Here is a 21,686-nt window from a genome sequence, read left to right as displayed (position 1 = left end):
ACTCATTCTTAGATAGGATCACCATCTAGTGGATACCTGTTGTAAGTTCATTGAGCACACATGCAGAAGGATGTACTGCACTAAGTGCCATTTAAGTGGGATTTATTGTATACAGAATTTTTGTACAGCTTCCATTTAAAAACAGCTTACAGAAACTTACTAACTAGTCAAATTTGAGCAAAACAGATTTACTGAATCACTGACATGAATACAGCTACTCTTTTACTCAACTCGTAAGTGATAAAATCTTTTATGACTGACTTCTGTAACATTCTTCTATAACTATCATAAGATATAAAACTAGGCGAGGTAAACCCTGAAATTCCTGAATATTTAAGTCCAGACAGAAAACTGAGTTACTGCAGTAGAAAAAATTGCTTTCTTAAGATACTCTCCAGGACAATGCTTCTGCAACACCCTGTAACCCTCCAGCTGATTAAATACAAATCTAATCACACTGACTCCTAGGGTCATCCCTCTAGCTAGCCTAGTATAAAAGGCACAAGTAGGATTAAAAAAGGGAGAAAGTGGTTTATGGGCACTCCTGAAGTACCATTATCTGACATAGCCATGTCAGTCTTTGCTTTTTGAAAATACAAAAAGTACTCTGGACTAATGGTAGGGTTAAAGACACTGTCATCTCTATAGATAAAATTGCAATTGGTAGAAGAGATATCAGTGGAAGAAAGTAAAAGAGGAAGTTGGAGAAAAATTTCCTGGGTGGACACTGCCAGACCCAGACAGAAGCTACCTGTGCCATACAGCAGCAACTCATCAGAAAGCTTCGCTCATCTACCAAGTTTGGCAAGAGAACCCAATACAAAATCAGGGATCAGGAGAACATGTCGAAACCATCATGTTGATAGTGCAAAAACATACACAGAAGCAGGACAGACAATCAAATTTGCCATTAAGTAGCAGTGGAGGAAAGAAGTTTTCAAGCTGCTGTACTGAGAGGCAACTGCAAATCTTTCCTTGCTACTGAAGCCACCCTAATTATTTTCGTTTTGAAAGTTACCTTTGAAAGTGATAGTAAGATGGTTAATGGCATAGCTCATTTTTAATCCTATTCAGGAAGATTTAATGGGAACAATTAGCACCAGCTAGTACAGCACATTCCCTTATGTCAAATGATGCAGTTGTTGGTTATGAGCTTGCATAGCTTCCTCCAATCCCTTAATTTATGTTGGGCCTACCCTGCCCTTCGTTTTATAAAAATGTATTATTAGAAAAGATTGAGTTACTGCTGTGATATTTCTAATTTATGTTTTATTCTTCTTGTATGCTACCAAGTCACAAGGTCCTTCCCTGCTAATGCCTAATGAAAATTTTTAAAAAGACAAAAAAATTGTTTAAAGTAACATCATGATCTCCTGTGCTTACATTCCCTTGTATTTAAGGATAAAGTCTTTATCAAGATTTCTGACCAAATATGGACCTTCATTTCATTGGCCAATCCCAAAAAACATTTTAGACTTTGTTATTTTTTGAGTTTTCACTTACACACTTTAAGAAGAACAGCACACACTGTTAATGCATTGGAAAACACACTGCCTCCAGATTCCCAAGTGTTAAAGTTAAGAATCTATTTAGCCATCATTTTACAATCTGGTTGTCAAACAACCAGAAAATCAGAACAGGCTTCTTCAAACACCTTTTATTTTTCTCAGTTGCTACTCTACTGACCGTTGCCGCGTTACAGTGCTTCCAATTTGCTCTGGGTCTGAAGTATAGGAGTCCGAACTGCTGTAACCATCTGCTGATAAAAGAAAGTACAAAGTTTCATATTTGTTTTGCATCATTAATATGCCCTGACAGATATAGGTAATATATAATTTCAAACATCCAATTTTTATTTCTAAAAAAGGTTTACATGCTTGTATTGGTTCCCTGTGAGGTATCATCTGGATTCAGAATCCTTGAGTCTGAATAACTGCAGGATCCAGTACAAACCAACTCCCCTCACCCAATACTATGAGTTGTTGGTTACTACTGAGATGCTCAGATTACAAAATGTAAGTTTCATGAGCAATAATTTTTAAACACATGACATTTTATCACTTCAACAATCCAGCCAACAAGAGTAACGGACATCCAAGCAAAAAGCAAGGAGTAGGACATGCATGATTTGGAAGTGCTGCAAGATCACCAATCTTCGAAGTCAGAAAAAGGAAAAAATACATACAGTACACTGATGAGCTCAGTAGCTTTGCCACTACTGTAACTTCTGTACCTACCTGGTAGCCAGCTCTGTTTTGGATTAAAACTTTCTAAAAGCTTTAAGCTTTTGGTTAAGGCAACCTATAAAAATGAAAGATGCTACTACAGCATCACACAGATAGTTTCCTTAAGGACACCATTAGCCTTAAAAGCTGTGCAAAGCTTGAGTTTGTTTCCCCAGAAATGAAGAGTCTCACCAAAATCACAAGATTTGTGTGGAATGAATCATAGAATCGTTCAGGTTGGAAAAGACCTTTGAGATCATCAAGTCCAACCACCAACCCTACTCTGAGTACACCCCTAAACCACATCTCTAAGCACCACATCTAAATGACCTTTAAACACATTAAGGGATGATGACTCAACCACCTCCCTGAGCAGCCTACTCCAAAGTCTGACAACCTTTTCAGTAAAAAAAATTTTTCCTGATGTCTAGCCTAAACCTACCCTGCTGCAGCTTGAGTCCATTCCCTCTTGTTCTATCATTAATTACCTCCGAGAAGAGACCAGCACCTACCCCTCTACAATGTCCTCTCAGGTACTTGTAGAGAGCAATAAGGTCTCCCCTCAGCCTCCTTTTCTTAAGGCTAAATAGCCCTACTTCCCTCAGCCGCTGCTCATAAGACTTATTCTCCAGGCCTTTCACCAGCTTTGTTGCCCCTCTCTGCACTCTCTCCAGCACCTCAGTGTCTTTGTTGTATTGAGGTGCCCAAAACTGAACGCAGTTCTCAAGGTGTGGCCTCACCAATGCTGAGTACAGGGGGACGATCACTTCCCTACTCCTGCTGGCCACACTATTCCTCATACAAGCCAGGATGCCATTGGCTTTTTTGGCCACCTGGGCACACTGTTGACTCATATTCAGACGCTTGTCAATCAGTACCCCCAGGTCCTTTTCTGCCAGGCAGCTTTCTAGCCACTCATCCCCAAGCCTGTGGCACTGCATGGGGTTGTTGTGGCCCAAGTGCAGGACCCAGCACTTGGCCTTGTTGAAGCTCATCCAGTTGGCCTCAGCCCATTGATCCAGCCTGTCCAGGTCCCTCTGCAGAGCCTTCCTGCCCTCGAGCAGATCAACACTCCCACCTAACTTGGTGTTGTCTGCAAACTTACTGAGGGAGCATTCTATCCCTTTGCCGAGATCATTGATAAATATGTTAAACAGAAGTGGCCTTGGTATCGACCCCTACAGAACACCACTTGTGACCAGCCGCCACCTGGATTTAATTCCATTCCCAGAGCACTCTCTGGGCCTGGCTGTCTAGCCAGTGCCTTAGCCAGCAGAGTGTATGCTCATCCAAGCCGTGAGCAGCCAGTTTCTTCTCTAGAATTCTGTGGGAAAGGGTGTCGAAGGCTTTACAGAGGTCAAGGTAAACAATATTCACAGCCCTTCCCCCATCCATCAGGTGGGTCACATTGTCATAGAAGGAGATCATGTTCATTAAGCAGGACCTGCCTTTCATAAACCCATGCTGACTGGTCCTGATCACCTGGTTGTTCTGTAAATGACTCATGACGGCACTCAAGATGATCTGCTCCATGACCTTCCCTGGCTCAGAGACTGACTGTCATTTCCTGAATCCTCCTTTCGGCCTTTCTTGTAGATGAGAGTCACACTTGCTATTCTCCAGTCCACTGGGACCTCCCCAGTTATCCAGGACTTCTGGTAGATAATGGAAAGAAGCTTGGTGAGCACACTCGCCAACTCTTTCAGTACTCTTGGATGTAGCCCATCTGGCCCCATAGACTTGTGTGCATCTAAGTGGTGTAGTCACTGACCACTTCCTCATTAATTGTGAAGGCCACATTCTGCCCCCCTCCCTGTCTTCCAGCTCAACAGGCTGGGTGTTTAGGGAACAAGTAGTTCTACTACTAAAGACTGAGACAAAGAAGGTACTGAGCACCTCAGTCTTTTCCTCATCCCTTGTCACTGCCTAGTAAAGGAGGAAGATTCTCCTCAGCCCTCCTTTTGTTGCTGATGTATTTATAGAAACATTTTTAATTGTCCTTAACAGCTGTAGCTAGTTCTAACTGGGCTTTGGTTCTCCTAATTTTCTCCCTGCATAGCCTCACTGCTTCTGTATAGTCCTCATGAGAGACCTGCCCCCTCTTCCAAAGGTCATAAATTCTCCTTTTTTTCCTAAGGTCATCCCGAAGGTCCCTATTCAGCCAGGCTGGTCATCTTCCCCGATGACTCGTTTTTCGGCACACAGGGACAGTGTGGACAATTTGGGAAAACAGCAGTTATATTCGCTGCTTTCATTTTTACTTGCATAACAACAGTTTCAACACTGTGTGTCCAGCATTCACAAGAATTATTAACTTCTCCAGTTATCACTGTCTGAGGTTACAGATCCTCTCTCCTTTGTTCCAAATCACACAGCTTGCACAGAAAGACAATCGTGCAGTGCCTAGGCCTACTGACTTCTGTTTCACGCAATGGAAAAGACTGTTCCTGCTTCCTGTCTTAGGTCTGAGCTGCTGTTTACAAATTCATAACTTCCAAGCTGAATTAGTATTGATATAAAGCAGGTAAAATGAAGACAAAAATCCCAATTTCTCAACATCAAGATGATGCTTATAAATCCCAATTTGTTGTCAGTCCAAATACTATTTTAACATATTGATCCATGAACAGTAGACTATAAGTAAAATAATTAACCTGAATCTAAATTTTGATCAATAAACCACTAAGCAATCCATACTCTTCTGTATAAGCAGAAAAAGCGCATCTGAACTTATAAACAAAACAGTCTAGGAGGACCCACTTAAAAAAGGACTTGCTTAGATTAAGATTGAAACTCCCTGTTCTCAAATTAATTCTGACACAGCTAAACAAAACCAAGCAACTAAGGCAAACACTGGAAAACGAGTCCAGCCCCACAGCTCAAGGAAGCACACTGTAGACATCGTCACTGGTTTAGAAGATGCTCAGATACACTATTAAAAGTATGGCACTGAAGAACATTAAGAAATAGTAATTACTAAGACAGCAAGTCTGCACAAAAAAAAAAATCCTGCATCAGAAGACTACCTAGTGAAAACAGAACTGTGCTTGAATAGAAAGAGACAGGCAGGCTCGAGATATTGCTCAGAATGAAGAGTGCCACGGAAACAGAGTTCATGGGGAAAACAAAACACATTGCAGAGAGGCACTTTCTAAATTACTCCTGTATTACAAACCAACCAAAATACTTCTGTATTAATAATGCAAAGGACTCAAATGAGTTCTTCGAACCTTATCTCTATGGAGGAGAAGTTCCCAGCTTAAAGAAAACAAAAAAGTCTCATAAATGGACTCCGGAGATTCATTCAGGCTACATATAACCCAGGACATTTCTTGGTATTAGACAAGTGGACTAATCAAATCAAAGTAATGCAAAATGTTTTGGACACAGGAGATACAGGAAATAAAAAAGGCTATGAGAGGCAAATAAAGTTGTACCTAAAAAAGAAATCTAGAAGTCTATAGCATTTCCTTAGTAGCTAACCAGATGAGAATTGCCTGAAAATTGTCGTCAACAGGCTTTCAGTGTTCAAAAAACATGTTGTTACATGGTACTGAGCAAGTAGAATCAAATGCTACTTAGTCAATTCCACTTTCCATACATTTAAATTTCTCACCCTAAGATTAAAAGAGAAAACAGGAAGATGGAAAAGAGCTGACAAAACCGAACTTTTTTGAACACATATGGTAGGAAAATATCTCCAGTGACATCAGCAGAACTTTCTTAATTACTACTTCTAACATACACTTTGTATCAGAACTGTTTCTATTCTTAGGACGAGTTTTTCCTCATTTTAGAACTTCTTTTATCTAGCAAGTTTTCATTGAATGAAGAATATATCAGATCTACATTTTATGTAACGTACAAAATAAGATCAGAAAGTACTTTGATACTTACTAACTGTATTTCCAGCTGTAAATTTTACAGATGAACTAATTTTGTTTTCTTCTGGGAGATCAGGTGGTTTCACAAGTAGTGGGCTAGTAGGGTTAGCGTGATCTAGATGGAAAAAGAAGTCTAAATAAACAAATGTATTCAAACTAGGCTTTACTTCTGATGCCAAAGCTTTACGTTAGTTTTCTGCCCTTATCTGAAGTGCCGCACTCAAGCCTGAAATTGCTGTATTTTAACAGTTTTGGTGTATGAATTATTTTAACTTTGAAGTTTTACATTACAACAGTGTTATTTATATTTCTCAGTGTTAAGAACTGGGAATATTTACCTATTTACAAGGCTAAGGGATTTTTAAAATAAATGTGCTGTGGATACTTGTTTATTCTCATATGCTGAAGACTGCGCATGAATTACGTGACTTTAGGAAATACTGGCCTATTGAGACTCCACTGTTCAAGGAAAATCAAACCACCTTGCCTATTATTGACCAGAGTATTTAAAAAAAAAAAAAAAGAAGGCCTGCTAATACTCTCGAATGCTGGCAGGTTTCAAAATAATAAACTCGGTATTTCTGACCACAGCAGAACAAGCTTTATCAATGCAGGCTATTCTCTCCATCTTCACAGTCCCCTTCAGTATTTAATAAGGAAATCTAGACATTCTCCCAGAGGCCCAAATCAAATCTATATCATGATCCTCCTGAACTACTCCAAGCAATGATCTCCCATAGATGGTGAAATCCTCACTGTAGTAAATGGCTAATTCAAACTGTGCACCTATCTGAACAGCAGTCTAATTCTTAACTCAGAGAATCTCATTAATTAGGCTGGTTACACTTCTCTAAGGAGAAGAAAAAAAGTCAGCATGTTTAAGAAAGCAAAGCCCACTCTAATTGTACAAAACTTTCCTCATTAGCAAGAGAAGATATCCTACCGCTTCCAGTTCTTTTAAGCTCCATTTCCTGCATGTGGATTTTGCTTGGAGTCATTCTTATGGGAACTGGGTGCACAATTGCAGTGTCCTGTAGAGGAGATCAGAGTTAAGCAATATTAATCTAGTTTTAAATTTTGTATTATGAGTCTGACACCATGCAAAATGTAATTTCTAAACAAAATTTCATAAATTTATTTATTTATTTATTTTTACATAGTTCAGGGAATTGAATATACCTGTAAAACTAAAGCTCCGTAAGCTGAAGTTTCTCTAACGATTTAAGGTTTAACCTAGTATACTTATTTAAAAGGGTACTACAAAGATTTCTGTAGATAACTGTTGTAAATAGGACCTAAATTTTACCAGCTTTCCACCATTTTTGGCATACCAGATATCTGTTACTTCAAGTGCACCTTCAAAAAAAAACCCAAACAGAAAACAAAAAACCACAGAAGTCACAATTTCAAAACCCCACTCCTTGGCTTTACTTATGATGCCTCAGAAAGTTGTGGCCTCTTTAAATAGTATGAGTAATTCTCTATAAAATAGGTACTTTGTAGTAGTTTAAGACCAGTAGTTTCAGGAGTCTTTAAAAGAGCAGAAATCTTCTAATCTTTAGGAGGATAAACCCCGTTGAATATATCTCTAGATAGGTGTTGACCTTGCACTTAAGCATTTTCTTTGTAGTTCAGACAAGGGACTCCATTTAATGTACTTTATAACAGCCCTTTCCATTTGGTTTGGGGAAGGAGCGTAGTTAGCTTAAAAAAAAATCTTAAAACTTCTATGTTTGTTCACAAGTAACTTAAAAATATGGACATAGCTGTCTGAGGGTTTTTTTTTTACTGTCATCTATATCCAGACTATATGAATGGGTGGGACAATGACAGCACAAAAAAAATCCCAGATTATATTCCGTTCCTAGAAATAACAAGACATTTCAAAACTACTCTTGTATCAGAAATTTAATCTGTTCTGATCAATTTCATCACACAATACATTTACATTAATGTTTTCTAAAACTGTCTAAACTGACTTGCACTACTCTTGTTGCAAATATAAACTTTTAAAACCACTTACTAGTCACAACTCAAACACTCTTGTTGCACCAGGGTTTTAGGAATAGTTACCACTTTAGAATACACTGCCTTTTTTTCCCCCTTTAATGGGATTATCATGCAAAGCTCACTTTCGCTGTAGCTACTGCAGTGCTCTGCTGTAATCTAATGTGCAGCCTCTACAAAAATGTTTTTTTATATAATGTAATAATTCAGATCATGGATCTAATTTTACAGAAAACCACTTAACATGTTACTAGCTCTCACTTATGACAGGCAAATTATGTTCCCATACTGGGGAATGAATGTACTGGTTTACTCTTTCCACTTATCTTTTACCTCCAAAGCAGCTGCTTGTCCAACAAAAAGAGCAAAGAACTGGTCTGTGAATTTAGTTAGTCATTAACAACTGCTCAAGAAAGCTGATTCTCTCCTTTGGGAAAGCAGGAATTGTTCAATAAATCAGTCCTACGCACCACTGTTGAGACTACTAAAATAAGTCTGCACACTGCTACTGAAAATTTGCTGTCATTTGTTCTTATTTTCATATAAAGACAAAGACTTTAAAGTACCTATTCCCAAAGTCTGCTACCTTAGCAAGTATCAAAGACGTTCACCATTAGTTAAAATTTCTCAGCTACAAGAAAGAACTGTAAAAAAATGACTCAAGAATGTGATCTCCCAGTATTTTTTTTGGTTTTCTGTTGAACTTCTGTTTATACACATGTATACACACACACAAACATATATGACTATATATGAGTTTTCCATATATCATCCCTGTTCTACTTTTTAGATTATCAATGTATAGGGAAAAATTTCAAACTTCAGTTTCCTGTCATTCACTAATTACGTGTAAAAATAAATTACTATCTTATTGTGGAAACAAGACAGTGACAGCTCTTTACTGTCAAGCAACTATACACAGTAAGAAACAACTATAAACCGATTTCCATCAGGTTTACTTCATTAAAACATAAAAATACAATACATTTAAACCAAAAAACTGTCTCAGATGAAAAAGGGCCGGTTTTCACTTTAACATTTTAATCTGTTTTCAATGTTTACTAAGGGCAATTCCGAGCACAGGGAACAATGCAGTTTGAATTCTAGCTTCCAGCATTGAGAAATGCTATTTCCGCATAAATATCAGTGTTAACTGAGTGAGTGAAGCACTGATATATTTAAAATATATGCATATTTTAAATGTGTATTGTATCTTTTCAGAAGTGACCTGTTTAATACTAAGAGTTAAATGTTTATTATGTACACCTACCATATTTTGTTATATAATCAAATGGACATTACCACTGTAATTAAATCAAAATGGACACTAACAGTGGTAATTGTTAAGAAAGTGGTAAGAAAAGCAGGACAAAAGCAGCAGCTAAGTATCAAAGTAATTTTAATGCATTTCAGAACCGCTTCAATGTCACAAGCTGTGAAGTTTAAAACTAGCAGAATTTGAATCACTGTAGTAAATTTCTGGCTCCTAAACTTGGCAAGGTATTTAACTACCTAACCTTTCAGTGCACTCCCCACTGAGTAAAGCATTAGAACAGCACAGGTTTAGTGTGAGAAATACTAAAAGCCTTATTAATAAGTAACTTGGTGAAAACATTAGGAATATGAAATACCACACCCATTAAAGCCCATTAGTTTTTTGGCATTGTCAGCTCCTAAGGGTTTGTGCAAATCAAGCTCTGCAACTTGAAAAAAAAATACTGAAGACAAAAATCTAAACCAGGACTGGTTTATCACTGGGAGTGGCCCTTGCATTGACTTACAAATATTTTCAAAAAAACCATTTTATTTAAATCTTTGTGTAATACAGGTTTTGATAGCTGTTTTGTATTACATCAAAATCAAGGGGGGAAAAAAGCATTCTTTGCACTCAGATACTAAACACGAGCAGTACTAGAAAATTTGTATTCCTAAAATAAACAAAAAAAAATTAAGAAGCCTGCCACCAATCCCCAAAAAGCAGTCCATGGAATCATGCATAACAGCTAAATACAACAAATGGAAACTCGGTGTTAATAAAATTAATTTCAAACAAGCAAGCTAAGTGATTGACTTACAGGATCAGCTGGTGCAATGTTAGAATCAAATTGGGTCAGAGTTTGTGAGCTTGAAGAGCGTTCGCTAAATGTCTCCCACTGCTGAATAGACAGAGGAGAGAAGTCAGCATGATGAGAAAGATGGGAGTAAAAGATCACTGAGGAGATTTAGCACAGTAGTTCAGAGGTTGCACTGGAAAGTACTGTATTTGCACTGGACAGTACTTGACTTGGACAGCACACTAATCCACATTCATTATTTATATTTCAGTCTGAGGTTGTTGCGCAACCAAGTTTGTTTTCTGCCAATATTAATCTTTACATTCACATTTCATAATGAAGACACAGGTACATGGCCAACACATGTACCTTCAGAGTTCATGTTTGCCAATGAAAATCATACAAGTCAAAAGACTAGTTAAGCCATTCAAATACCGTAAAGATAAAATCAGTGACACGTGTTGTATTTGTAATTATAAAATCCACAGAAAGGTTCCTCAGCTTGGCAGCTGCCAAGTTTCAAGCGTACTTTGTAAACGCTGATTTCCTTACAAAATCCCAAACAAACACTGAGCAGAGTACTCCAATTACAACAGTTCAAGTTGCCAGTGCAACCCCTGAGAAGTGATTCTATGCTGTAAAAGAGCATTTTTACAAGAATTAATTTCAAACATACTGTTGATTGCTAAAAGCAAATAAGTCAATTTCTGAACAATTTTATAAGATATAGGCATGCTGTATCAATACATGGTTGTCAAGAGTCCTCATGCTTAGTAAGTCAAGCTACAGCCACAACTGGATCAACAAAGTACCAAAGTACATAAAATCATCTGCGATCCAGAAACCAGATTACAAATCACAATAGGAATGCTAAACTTGTTATATTTTGACAAAATAACAAGTAAATATTATCCAAGTTTCAAACATTACTACAAAAATTACAAATACAAAATTTTTAGTGCTCAAAATTTAACAAAAATGATGTTAGTATAGTTGTGAAAACAAATCAATACTCTTCTCCCATCTCTATAGGCAAATCAACGTAACTGACTCCAGAAGATACAGGACAAGCTATATGGTGTTAGTCAATCTAATCTCACGTGCTCCTCTACACTGAACTAAATTTGGTGAATGGCCTGTACGTGAACCTAGTCTAAACCAGTTATTTCAGAAATAACTCTTATGAAAATTTCTAAATAACTGTTTTCAATCAGTTGAAATTAAATTCAGAAAAAGATTAACTAAATTTGCAAGTGTAATTTCAGGTATAGTGCTGCTCTTTATAGAGACAGAGCCTTATCTCCTCATTTCAAACTCTAAATTAAGGTAAAGATTATGGAATACTGTTCATACGGGTGTGAAGTGGGGTTTTTTTTTTTGGTGGCGGTTTTTGGTTTGGCTTTTTTGGGGGGTGTTCGTCACAAGACTACGCCTTTCATGGACAGAATCTAGTAAAACATTTTTAGGAAGGATGTAAGGTTTCCCTTCCTAATAGCTCTGTCCCACTCCCTACTAAACAGTTCACCTCTGTGTCACTCCACCCCTTCATGAAGAGGCAGCATTGCAAGTAGTTTGAAGCTACACAAATCTGTTGAATAAGCCAGTTTTTACTAAGTCAGAAACTCAATAGCCAAGTTCTGCCAGCCTTTCCCCCGATTTGTCCTCTTGCCTTTACACAGCTGCTCATTTTCATGAAACATGCATTAATGTTTATTTTAGGACTACCACTACCCTTTTAAACTTGATTTGGCCAGCAGCTTCAAAGTTACTTGTGAGATTGGCAAACAGACCATTTGATTACACAGACAATGTTTCTTAATTTTTCAATTTTCCATAAAGGCATACAGCATCTACGTTCTAGTTAAGATCAACACTAAAATACCATTTCTTAGAGATGGATGCTGAATCTACCTCTTATTCTATTCCTCTGAAGCCAAACCACAGGACACTTATTACTTGTCCTCAGGCTCCCTAGCTGGGCACAGACCAATGAACACCACTCCACCACCTCCTGACTGCTCTGGGAAATAGGCTGTTGTGCTCCATCCTGAAATTCTGCCAGAATCTATTTACTCCTAATTCCCTGGTTAACAGAAAGCTACATATATTAAGGATCTACCAGCCTGAATCTCAAACTCTGTGTAAGGTTGAAGAGCATTGACAATAAAACTGATTTGCTAAAATAAAACTCCTACTAGCTGAAAGTAAAATATTAGTCTTCTAGACTTGCAAAAATATTTCAAAAATACTTCCAAAAGGTTAATTACTAGAAACTAAAACTCACAGCAACCTGAACTGTTACTAAAAGAACAAGACATTTGAAACAAGGTGTAACCATTGTGAACTCAAAAGCAAATCTCCATATCTGTGTCAAAGCTAATATGACACTAGACTGTTTTCAACAAAAACTTAGTAGGATTTTCAAATTTTTTTAAGCTCTTGGATTTAAGTGCTCAGCCTTGAGACTGGATGGAAAAGATGTCTGAAGTGAGAAAGAAGTGATGAATGAAGAGATGAGAATGTGAAGCATGTAGTATCCAGAGTTAGGTGGATTTTCACAGTGGTCTTTATTCTGAAGTTTGACATTGATGCCTTGGTCCATATTGGTGAGCTTACAGTAACTGAGCCTGGCAACTGCAGTCTAAAAATCAACTTATGAAGTAGAATAGAGTAAGCAACAGTTTTGAAACTAACGGGGATAAAAATGCCTGGAAAGGCAGATGATCCAAATATGCATAGCTTTTTCAAGCAATTAATTTGTTTATGACAGTTGTAAGAGGTTCAAAGAGGAAACATTAGACTGGTGCCTACAGCAATACCAGAAATTTTTTCATGGCATTAAAACCTTGAGGACTTTGACCCGACTCATGCTGAAAAGAAAACGGTGAGGAGCAAGAAGCATGCACAGCAACATAGCTGAAAAATCAGTAATTCCTCTGTGTTAGAACAAAAACCTCCTAATATTTAATAAACATTCAACGCTTATTTTAGTATAGTTAGTATCTGGTAGTATATTTAGTGCAAGAACTTCTCCAAACCTCTTAAAAGTTTTAGTACATTTTCAGAAAGAAAACACCACATTATCTATCTGAATGGACAAAGTCAGTTTTGTGTGACAGAGAACTGTCATTAACTTTGTTTCACTACTGCAATTACCCTATTCAACTGGTTTGAGTTGCATTGGACACTGAAGGAGTCTGTTCAATTATGATGCAGCTTACCAAATGATTAGCTTATTAAATCTTTATTGCAAACATAAGGAAATGTATCAATGCAAATTTTAATACAGTTGCAGGCATCTACTGCTTTCTAGCAATAACCGAACATCTGCTCACCTCCCTCCTAAAACACAGATGCCTACCAGCACTCCAAGAGTCACTCTGTCCAACAGACCAACTAAGAATCACTAAATCATTTCCCGCATTTTTTATTTGGTAAGGACATCCCTGCGAGGCTAGCATTTGCCCTTAAGAGGAAGAGCAGACTTTACAAAGTCCTTCCTCCTGAGAGAGGAAGAAAGTTTCCTCTGCTCCTAGCTTTAGTCCTAAAAATTTGCTTATCTTCTGTTTCACATTGATTCTCCTTTGGTTTGTCTAAATCTTTTACTACCAATCTTCTACTCAGTTGAAGTCTAATGAAGAAAGAAGAAAGCCACAATACACTCTTTTAATAAAAGATGACACTCAGCTACTGATGCAACTATCTTAGATGTCAAAAGAAGTTACAGATACTTCTTGAGAGTCCCAGGTTATTAAAAAGTTTTCAAAAAATAATTTCAATTTTTTTCCCTTTTTTTCCTGCCTTTTAATGAAAAATAAGCCTACATCACCTTTGTAGTATGGTCACAGTCAGGAATTCATTTGAGTTTCTGAAGTAGCTCTTAGAATAAAACATAGGTTTATTCTAAGTCAAAAGGCAAAAATGTTAAAACAAGAAAAACTTTAGGAATCAATCCCTTACAACAGGCTTTTTGAACAATGGACATTTGTGGAAAAAAAAATATAAAGCATCCTGTCTAGTAAATTCAGTTTCAAACTCTGACAAAACACATATATGTAAGACTGCTTATACAGCAAATATATATGGTAAAGAATGATAAAGCAGCAGTACATAACAGTAAAAATTTAAAATTTAAATTAATTTAGCCAATGGTTGGCTTCAGATTCAACTCTGAGTCTTTGCTTCTGAAACAAACCCAGAGCTATGATTTTATATATTACATTACTGGCGAGGCATTTTATATTTCAGGGTAAAATCACCTCCAGAAATAAGTCTCAATGTCCAGATCTGTCAGAAATTCATTTTTAAGTTTTGCAGGCGTTGGCTATAAAAGCCCTTCAGAGGTTAACTAAAAACCCAACCAAAAGCCTGCCCCAAATGAAAAAACCCCAAACAAATTCAACCTTTCCAAAAACTGCTATAATTTTGTGATTAATACAAAGCTTAATTACTAGTAACAACAACATTATAAATAGCAGCTTGCCTCACAATCGACAGAAAAATGAGAAGGAAGATATTACCTTTTTTACAATTTAACATGCACAGAATTTTCCTGTGTCTATTGTCCTGATAACTTTTTCACAATTTGTGATCAACAATCCACTTATGATGAATTATGGATGCATATACAATTCAGTTATTCACTAGTAATGAAATAACTCTTAAATTAAAAGTGCTAACCTCACTGCTCTGATTCAATTCTGGCCAGGTCTGGTTTAGGGATGGCATTGATGGAGACTTGCTTGGAGGTGCTTCTGCTGGAGAGCTGGAGTAACCTACCTCACCAGTCTGTTCCCCAACTTCTGAAATGACAGGAATCACTATAAACCAAAATCATGAATTGCATTCAGTTTAGCCTCAGAAGAGCTGCAAACATCTCATGGGAAATGCAAAGTATACTTTGAAAAGATGAAACCAAAGGGAATACTTAGCAGCAGACAAAACACACTGATTCAAGTCACATATACTATTTATCAGGTGCTACTCTTATTTTGCGGATCTTTCTGAAAAATGGACTTGAAGATTACTCTGCACCGTACAATCTCCCTGTACTTTGGCTTTTAAACAGCATTTTTAATTTTGATTACATGTAGAAGTAAATAGAATTCCATTTCACATTATGAGAAAACAACTTCACACTAATGTTTATTACATCAAATCCAGCACTGAGAAGTTTATCCTACAGAATAAAATACTTCCTTATGTGAAAGGTTAAAGCAAAACCAGTGTATCAATGAAAGCACAACCCAAAAATATGAAAAAACAGAGATGAATAAAACTATTCCCTTAGATTATTCCCCAAAGAATATTTTAAACCTCCTTACTAATACAACGGTGTTTCCATTCACTACATTTTGCAAACTGAACAGTCTAGCAGCCGTCACATTGCAACTGTACATTGTTACTCTTTCAGTCTTCTCTGAGCTTCCAGCAAGTACAGCCCCTTGCAGAAACACTCCTCCTTCAGTTGTACAGATTTTCATGGTGCAACACACTTATTTTTGTTCTGTTCAAACTATAAGACAATTCGGTAAAGTAAATCTGAACAGCTGATTAAGCCTTCTGCCTAATGCAGTAAAGTCCTGCTTACAGTGTCTTCCATTTTTCTAGATTCCACAACACAAGCTAAAGCAATGCATTGAAAGCCCCCAAAAAAGAAGTTCAGATTACAACTGTATAACATAACAGGAACAGTTGGAGTGACTAAGAAGTAGCTAGACATTACTAACAAGATGTTTGCAGTTCAAAGAATTGAAACTTTGAACAAGACAAAATACTGCACAAGAGGAAGATGACTTAATTAAATTACCATTTAAAAGGACTGCTTGTCAGACATGTGATCAAAGACGACTGCCCCAAGAACTTGTGATTAGCTGTACCAAAAATTGATTAAAATTTCTCAAAAGGGCTGGTTTCAGGCTCCTGAAAAGCTGAACTCTGCAGTCTGCTCTTCGGCTACAACAGCTCAATATTCTGTCTGCTGTCTTCCACTGAGAAGAAACTTGTAACAAATCTACGTCAAACTGAACTGGAAACATTTGAATAGTCAGTGGTGACCAGCTACACCTTTGAGAACCAAGAACAACCCATTATTGTCTCCAAAGTGCTGCTGGGGACAGCAAGAGGCATAGCCTAAAAAGAACAGCCAAATGGCTGAAGTCCAGAAAGAAATTAATTGACCCATCTTAAGGACAGGGGAGACTGAGGTACTACTGACATGAAAAAAGCCACACAGAAACCAGTAACCATCAAGATTTCAAAGGTCTTGTAAACTTCCTGTAAATAACCAGACATCAGGTTGAGATTCAATGTTCCCAAAATTGTGCCCAGCACCTTGTACTACTGTCCTTTAGGTAAAATGGCTTTACAAATCTAATACCTGCTGCAGGCAAAAAGCATCTGGCAATAAAAAGCAGGCTACATCAAGCTGGTATTTACAGGTGCAATGATGTCAAGATGACACACTGGGGTCATTGTTCACAAAATAATACACTAAGTTCAAAACACGCCAGTGGTAATATTTTGGGAATGCATATTGCATATCAATTGCTCCAAAGTGTGATACGAATAAAAATTTTCCAATGAGTTTAAAAAAACCCACTCAAAATTCTAATTTCAATGGTGGTGCACTAGAAAACTGAACTAACCACTAGTGTTAAATACAAGGTCAAAGATAAGGCTGAAAATTTTTGCAAATATCTACATGAAACATGCAAGACACACGGAAAACTTCAGGAGTTAAAGTAACTAAGCTGTGTAAGACACCAAGCATGGAAGATTCTTTTTCTTACAAAGAAATTGTACTGTTGCAGAAGCCCAAACAAAAAACAGAAAAGCACAACTTGCTTTGAGTTTTGTAAAGGTTTGGTAGCTTTTAGTAACTGAGATAAAATTGAGTTTAAAGGCAAATATTCACATTTATTTACATAACAGGAAGTGAGTCTAGTAGTCTTTTCAGCTGCAGATCATAAATTCTGCCAAGACAGATGCAGATGGTATCAACAGTATTCAATTAATAAAGTAAATGTATAAGCACTTAGAGAAGTACTTGTACAACTGCCTGACTTCATGCTCCCACTCTCATTCACTGCAGTTTTCTTCTACAGGCTGCTCTTACGCAGACAGATCTTGCTCACTCTGAAGAGCGGACGTTATCTATCTACAAATACCACAACACAACGTTAAATCTTAAGTGGAGCTGCTGCAGTCCAAACAATTCTTTGAGGTAAACAATCCAATTCAAAATACTAAAACCATTCAAATGTTTTAGAATTAACACATTATTCTAAGAACTTAAACCACTGAATTTCTCTCTCTAGTTAGCAGAAAGTTATTAGCTGTCAGATATTAAATGAGAGAAAGTCTGCCAGAGCAGACCACAAGAGCTCTTCTCTCCCTCTGTCCAAACAGAGACACAGGCTGCAGGGAGCCTTTGTTACTTTTCCTTCTGCTGGCCACTAGTTCAAAAGTCAAAATGGAAAAAGACAACAAGTTTTGAGCACAAAGCAGATGCGTAGAAGATCAAGGTGAAAGTTTCTAACAAAAGGACAGAATTAGTAACTGTATTGTTAACACTTTTGAAATAAAGTTTACGATCTTGCACATTGGTTTAAAAAGATGTTCAAGTAGTTCTTCTTGAACAGTTTCAAAGTACATTTTTCACACTGAGGCTTCAGTCAGCAGAAGATCACTAACAAATTCTTTCTTTTGGAAAGTTGTATCCCACAAAAAAGTGCACTCAAAGACACTCTGGTGCCATATTGCACAGTTTCTATTTCCGAGACAGCTGTAGAAGCAAGTTTTATTGAAATACAGCTCGCACGGGAACTAAAGAAAAAAAATTAAATCTAACTGGTTGGTCTTTCTAGGCTGACTTACAGTCCTTAAGTTGAACCCATGTAATTTAACATGCACATTAGTCTGCACATAGACCTATGAGTAACTTTGAATTTTGATTAGAATAGTAAATGTGTACTAGAGATTTGGACTGTTGTAACTGCAAGTAAAACTATAGCCACGTCAATAACTTCTCCTAAAGTCTTTTACTCCACATACAAGTTTTGCGAGTAAATCATGTTACGTACTAGATAACTAGATAAGCTGTTTCCAATACTGGTGGCCCTAATTTAAAGAAAGTAATCTCTAGTTAATTGGATAAAATTCAAACAAGTTTGTAAGAACTGTCACTTTCATTATAGCTATTAACAGCAGAATAAAGTATTAATGAGGACTTCATTTTTTTTTTTTTTTTTTAAGCACAGCTTATACAGCATGTAACCTTTTAACATTCTCTAGATCAGGGTAACTTCCCTTTAATACCAGAGGGAAAACCATTTTTTTTCCTACTACTTCTGAAAGTAGTTTTTCCTCACATTTAAAGACCACTTTATACCTCACGAAAATAAGTCAAAGTTTTCTATTAACAAAGCTGCCTGTAAAATAAGAACAATAAACATTCATGTAACACTTTTTGGTTTAATGTCCAATTTATAGTTTCCAGACAACTTCAGTTAAACAATAAAAGCCTTGAAACGTACTACCAATAAAGGTAGTTGAAGATCAGGTACAGACACAGCTAGTTTTTAATATTTTTTTCTTTTTAAATAATGGTTTATACAAAAAAAGTTACTTCATCTCCTATCAAGATTTTTGCTTGGCCATCACCTTAACACAAAAATAGACAGAACGGGTAGGTTTTAGACACTTGCTAGGTATTCACTGAATTAACTGTAGATATTTCTTATTAATGTCTTCATCATAGCAAAATGCTTACTCATACTGAAAACAGTTCTGGCTGACTGCTGTTGGAAAGGTTCTTTGAGGAGCCAAGCTACTCCCACAAAAAATGGTTTAATTATTAAAGCAGAAGTAGTAAGAGCCACAGTATCTAGTTTAAGAACTCATCAATAATTGTCAGATGAAAGTGTCTGACATCTTACAAACACAGTATGAAGAGGACCCCTTTGAAGTATTTAGTAAAAAGAAATAAAATTCTAGGAAATCATAGTACCTGTGCATGCACAGTATAACCTGACTTTCCAAGCAAATACTGCTTGTTAAAAAGTAATCTAAAGCAGTTTTAAAGTATTCAGTTTCCTTCATCTGTTTTAAAATTTAAAAAAAAAAAAGATGGACACAAACATCCTGTTTTCAAACACCATTTTTACACGGAGCAGTAGTTTGCTTTTCAGTTATGGGTTTGAGTTTTTGGCACATATGAACAAGCAGAACTCATACATTCCATGGTTTATCTGGGAACAACCAAAGGTAAAGGACTATGCAGTGAAAGACTAGGTGCCAAAGCAATGGAGGATAAATTCTACTGTCAAGTCAGGAGTAGAACTGAAACAAAAAAAATCTGTGCTACTGATCCTGTACTTCTAAACTACGCAGTCCTACATCTAGCATTGAACCTAGAAATACTGTTTAAGTACCTTCAAGACTTAAACTCATGCTGTATTTTCATAAATGAGAGTGAGCAGAAAGCATATTCATTTGAAAGCAATTTTGAATTATAGCTGGATTGGGAATTTAGAATACAATAGCTGATCATGAATAAAATCCATACTGTGATGACTTTGTTTTCCTTAACCTTTAAAGGACACAGGCAGTATTTCCAAATGAAATAGTCAATGTGTGCACTGTTCCTAAAGAACCCCTCCCTATACAGAAATACGTACCTACTCAGATTAGCGCTGAGCACTGATTAAGATTTCTAAAAATCGTACTTTGCTTTACTTCACACTGTCTAATGTGTTATGCTCATACAAACCTGTGTCTGCTGATATACTGTAACAACTACACCATCATTTGAAAATAGTGAAATTTGTGTGGAAGCATTTCTTACCCGTCGAGTCTTCCAAATCAATCAGTTTGGGCATTAAACTTTCAGGTAACTTTTCTGGCAAATCATACCCATTCTTCCTAGCAACTACCAGATGAAATGCAGCACAGAACTCATCCAATGTCAGTGCACCATCTTTATCAAAATCTGACAGTTCCCTAAAAAGGAAGACTTAGTATAAATAAAATTTCTTAAGGTTATTTTATTTCCAAAAGACATACTTCTGTTGTGCTACTTGGAAGATCAAAGGATGCAGTTTATAATTCATTTTACCCTATTAAACACTGTATTAACACTACATGCTTTACTCATCAAAGGAGATGAGCCTTCATTAATAACATTTTTAGAGCTTAAAGATCATTTAAACCCACTTTTACCTCTCCAAGTTTTGAACTCATTTAAGACTGTACTATTTGCCTTAGATTTTTGGCAAAGTATACTACAGAAACAGTAGCGCTGAGGCAATGAGGAAAATACCTGAATTAGACATTACAGTGAAAGACAGATCAAATCTGCCAAGGTAAGCCATTTACTGATAGCACACACCGCTGCAGTACAAACTCCAGAATACAATGAAATCTCTGCATCACGTCAAAGCTAAGTTTGTCATCAAGTCCCACTAAGTGCATTTAAAAATGTAAATGTAAATTTCATTTAAATGTACTTAAGACTTGAATAAATACAGATAAGGAATTATTTATTTACATTTAAATACATCTTTAACAATAAAAACCTCAAATAAATCATTGCTAACTCTGAGGCGTTTGAAATTTATCCAAAAGCTCAAAATGCCTTGTAAATAAGGCCAGCCTAGACCAATTAAAGCCCACTGAAGTAATATTGGCATAAACGTAAGTAGGACTGAACATACTAGAATACTAGTGAAATTTCACTTAATACACCTTCGAGTAAGTAGATTATTAGATGACTGCCACATAGCTGTCACCTTTCTAAATAATTATCCCAAATAAAGACACATCACACTTACCAAATATGAGAAAGTTCAAGAATAGGTAGTTTTGACTTAGTGAAAAATTCTTTAGCTGCAGATCCTGAAAAAATACAACAATCATTTTTAATATTTAAAGCAAGTTAAATCATGAGAAGACTTAAGAGTTACGGTGAAGGAGATGAGCTATTTAGCAAAGGTTTTGGGAAAATGGCACTAATTTCTAGGGTTAAATGAAGGAAAATGGCAAATTAGTTTTAAGTCTTTTCTTGAATTACACTGGAGTTTACTAGAACATTATCAGTAAAATGCAGAGCTTTCTTCAAAATGGTATGCAAACCTAAGTACACAACAAAGTCTTTGTAACAGAACTGCTGCACCTACAGTTATATTTTTAAAGAGTAACTTACCTGGTATAAATCCATTTAGATCAGGTTGAATGGTTTTAAACTGATTAACATAATACTGCCTTTGTTCATCAGTTATTTTCCAGGGGTCATCATAACTACTTGATTGCCTACGGATTTCATTTGTTGTTGTAGCTGATGCTACAGTTCGTACTGTTGTCTGGTCCTGAAATGAAATATTTTTCCTCAGTATTATCTACCTAAAACGCTTCTATGAATTCGCAACTTCTTGCCTTCAAAAAATAAAGCATAGTTAAATTTCATAGTAGTTTAAAAACTGCAGGAAAACATCAGCAGATTGGATTGAATCTACAGA

General features: G+C 36.6%; 1 protein-coding gene across 5 annotated transcripts in view; it reads right to left on the bottom strand.

The window, feature by feature from the left end:
* The window catches only part of REPS1 (RALBP1 associated Eps domain containing 1), a 65,692-nt gene that overhangs the window by 6,413 nt on the left and 37,593 nt on the right, over nucleotides 1–21,686 (bottom strand). Inside the window, exons 6-13 of one of the 5 annotated variants that reach the window (XM_086461180.1) lie at nucleotides 21,374–21,536; nucleotides 21,003–21,066; nucleotides 20,018–20,172; nucleotides 14,851–14,990; nucleotides 10,192–10,272; nucleotides 7,053–7,140; nucleotides 6,123–6,224; nucleotides 1,687–1,759 (exon numbers count right to left, since the gene is read on the bottom strand). In XM_086461180.1, the coding sequence (XP_086317306.1) occupies nucleotides 1,687–1,759; nucleotides 6,123–6,224; nucleotides 7,053–7,140; nucleotides 10,192–10,272; nucleotides 14,851–14,990; nucleotides 20,018–20,172; nucleotides 21,003–21,066; nucleotides 21,374–21,536 (866 nt within the window). The remainder of the gene's footprint in view (nucleotides 1–1,686; nucleotides 1,760–6,122; nucleotides 6,225–7,052; nucleotides 7,141–10,191; nucleotides 10,273–14,850; nucleotides 14,991–20,017; nucleotides 20,173–21,002; nucleotides 21,067–21,373; nucleotides 21,537–21,686) is intronic. The other 4 variants (XM_086461179.1, XM_086461181.1, XM_086461182.1 and 1 more) reach the window with 4 other exon arrangements.

The sequence above is a fragment of the Leptosomus discolor genome, chromosome 2, assembly GCF_034619465.1.
Source record: "Leptosomus discolor isolate bLepDis1 chromosome 2, bLepDis1.hap2, whole genome shotgun sequence".
Lineage (NCBI taxonomy): Eukaryota > Metazoa > Chordata > Aves > Leptosomiformes > Leptosomidae > Leptosomus > Leptosomus discolor.
The sequence above is the reverse complement of the archived record's forward strand: the minus strand, read 5'-3'. Positions and strand labels throughout refer to the sequence as shown.